Source organism: Tupaia chinensis, unplaced genomic scaffold (genome assembly GCF_000334495.1).
Source record: "Tupaia chinensis unplaced genomic scaffold, TupChi_1.0 Scaffold000041_1, whole genome shotgun sequence".
NCBI lineage: Eukaryota > Metazoa > Chordata > Mammalia > Scandentia > Tupaiidae > Tupaia > Tupaia belangeri.
In genome coordinates this window covers 1,014,583-1,016,434 of record NW_006159496.1, presented here as the reverse complement: position 1 = coordinate 1,016,434, position 1,852 = coordinate 1,014,583, and the positions used below count along the sequence as shown (strand labels likewise).

Genomic DNA, 1,852 nt, shown 5'->3' with positions numbered 1-1,852 from the left:
GGTTAATTCCTGGAGGGAGGACTGTGCCCCCAGCCAAGCCCCGACGAACGGCAGGCCAGGGCGGCTGGGACCCAGTCCGGCACGGCTGGCTGTCCGCCCAGAGTGGTAAGAGGATGAACCGAGGCCAATCACCCGGCCTGAAGAACGGCCTCACTGCCTCCACTGGAATCCATCCTAAGGAGGGTGCCGGGTGCCCCCCTGAAATGCTCGCTCCTCACCCGTGACGTCTGCAGCTAATTCAGGGGACGCTCACGGTCATTACGTGAAGCAGGGGAATGAATGGGTACCGCAGGGTTTCCGAGAGGAAGGGGTAATTAAGCCTTTCCGAGGAGTGTCGCGCTCGCAGGGTATAGCAGGCAGGTTCTGAAATACAGCAGCGAGCAGCCGTCGAGGCTGCCAAACAGGACCTCGTCACGACCCTCCCGGTCTGCTCCACATGCACCCGCGGGAATCCGCTGCCTGAAACGTCGCCGACTCCCCCCACGGCCTGTGTTCAGCCGTGTGACCTGTAGTGTTAAAAACATCGCTTTGCAAACCGGACTTTGTTTTAGGTGGGTCACCAGGGAGCTCAGCAGTGGCCCGGGGCGGCCACCACCCGGCTCCCACTCTCGGCATCCCAGGGGGAGTAAAAGAACCTGCCGAGAACGTGTTTGTCAGCTCCCCGTCGAGGGTCAGCCACCACGAAAATGCAATTCTCAGTTTTTCTGTTTGTATCCCCAATTTCCCTGACGACCCACACGGTGCGAGGGTACTTCAAAAAGTCTGGGAAAATGAACCGGAAGCGCGAGTTTATTTTGGTGGAGGTTTTTTGAAATCCATGGACAGCTTTCTCAGCACACACACTTCCGCGAACTTTCTGAAGACCCTCGGATTCGCCCCCAGGGCGCACTCGAAAGGCCTGGCGCTTCCTGCAGCTCTGCTTTCTTTCTGGCCACTTGAGCCCTCCTTTTCCCGATTACGAAATCACAGAACAACCTCATTTGTGAGGAGACACTGGGCCCAGGGCAGGGAACACGGGGCAGGACCAGATCCCAGGTCCCTGGACTGCCGCTCAGGCCCCACCGTGCACGGCACTGCCACGTCCCCGACTGCTCGGAGGTGGGTCTGAGGCTCCCCACCCGCCTGGGACCCTCCTGACATCTGCGATGGCCGCGCTATTGGGAAGTGGGTGTCCTGTTCCATCAGAGCTGACCGCTCACTCCCGCTGCAGGAGACAGCCCGGCCCGCGATCATCGGAACCACCGTGCCCTTGGGGATGGCCCCGCGGGGTCGCAACTGCCTTGGGCGGGAGCAGAGGCCAGTCAGGTGTGATCAGGACCCCTGCAGGACCTCTGGGCCCCGGGGACACAGAGCAGCCACCGGGGACCAAAGGCCTGCAGGGCTATGGCCGGCCTGAAGACAGGCGAGGGCGTCCGGGTGGCTGCCCCGAGACCACACACGGCGCGGCCACCGCCCCCTCGCCTCCCTTGCTCAACGTCTGCACCATCCCCTCAGTGTCCCCACAGCCAGCTGTGTGACCGTCTGCTGAGGTGGCTGCAGGCACCTCTTCTGTCTCCCTGGGCGGTCAGGGGCCAGATCCTTCACCCTGGCGTCCCTGAGGCTTGGCTCGGCTGAGTTGTCGCAGCGGCCCCTGGTGAACGGCTGGCCATTCCTTCTGCCCAGGGAGGAACGGGGGAGCTGGGGCATCCCGCAGGGCCCTCACCCCTTGATCCTTGGTGAGGCTGGAAGGCAGGCTTCGCAGCCTCGTGGCCCTCGGAACGGCCGAGGCGACACCACGGACAGCTCCACTCCTGGCAGTCCGCGGCACCGCCCAGGGCCCGGGCCCTCTTAGCTCCTGGCCCCCGCCCGGCAG

The 1,852-nt window shown here is 63.6% G+C and overlaps 1 protein-coding gene across 1 annotated transcript in view; it reads right to left on the bottom strand.

The window, feature by feature from the left end:
- Positions 1 to 568: 568 nt before the first annotated feature.
- EDAR (ectodysplasin A receptor) overlaps positions 569 to 1,852 on the bottom strand; it is a 30,070-nt gene continuing 28,786 nt past the window's right edge. The window contains exons 12-14 of the mRNA XM_027772895.1: positions 1,484 to 1,654; positions 1,119 to 1,279; positions 569 to 762 (exon numbers count right to left, since the gene is read on the bottom strand). Coding sequence (XP_027628696.1) covers positions 569 to 762; positions 1,119 to 1,279; positions 1,484 to 1,654 — 526 coding nt within the window. The remainder of the gene's footprint in view (positions 763 to 1,118; positions 1,280 to 1,483; positions 1,655 to 1,852) is intronic.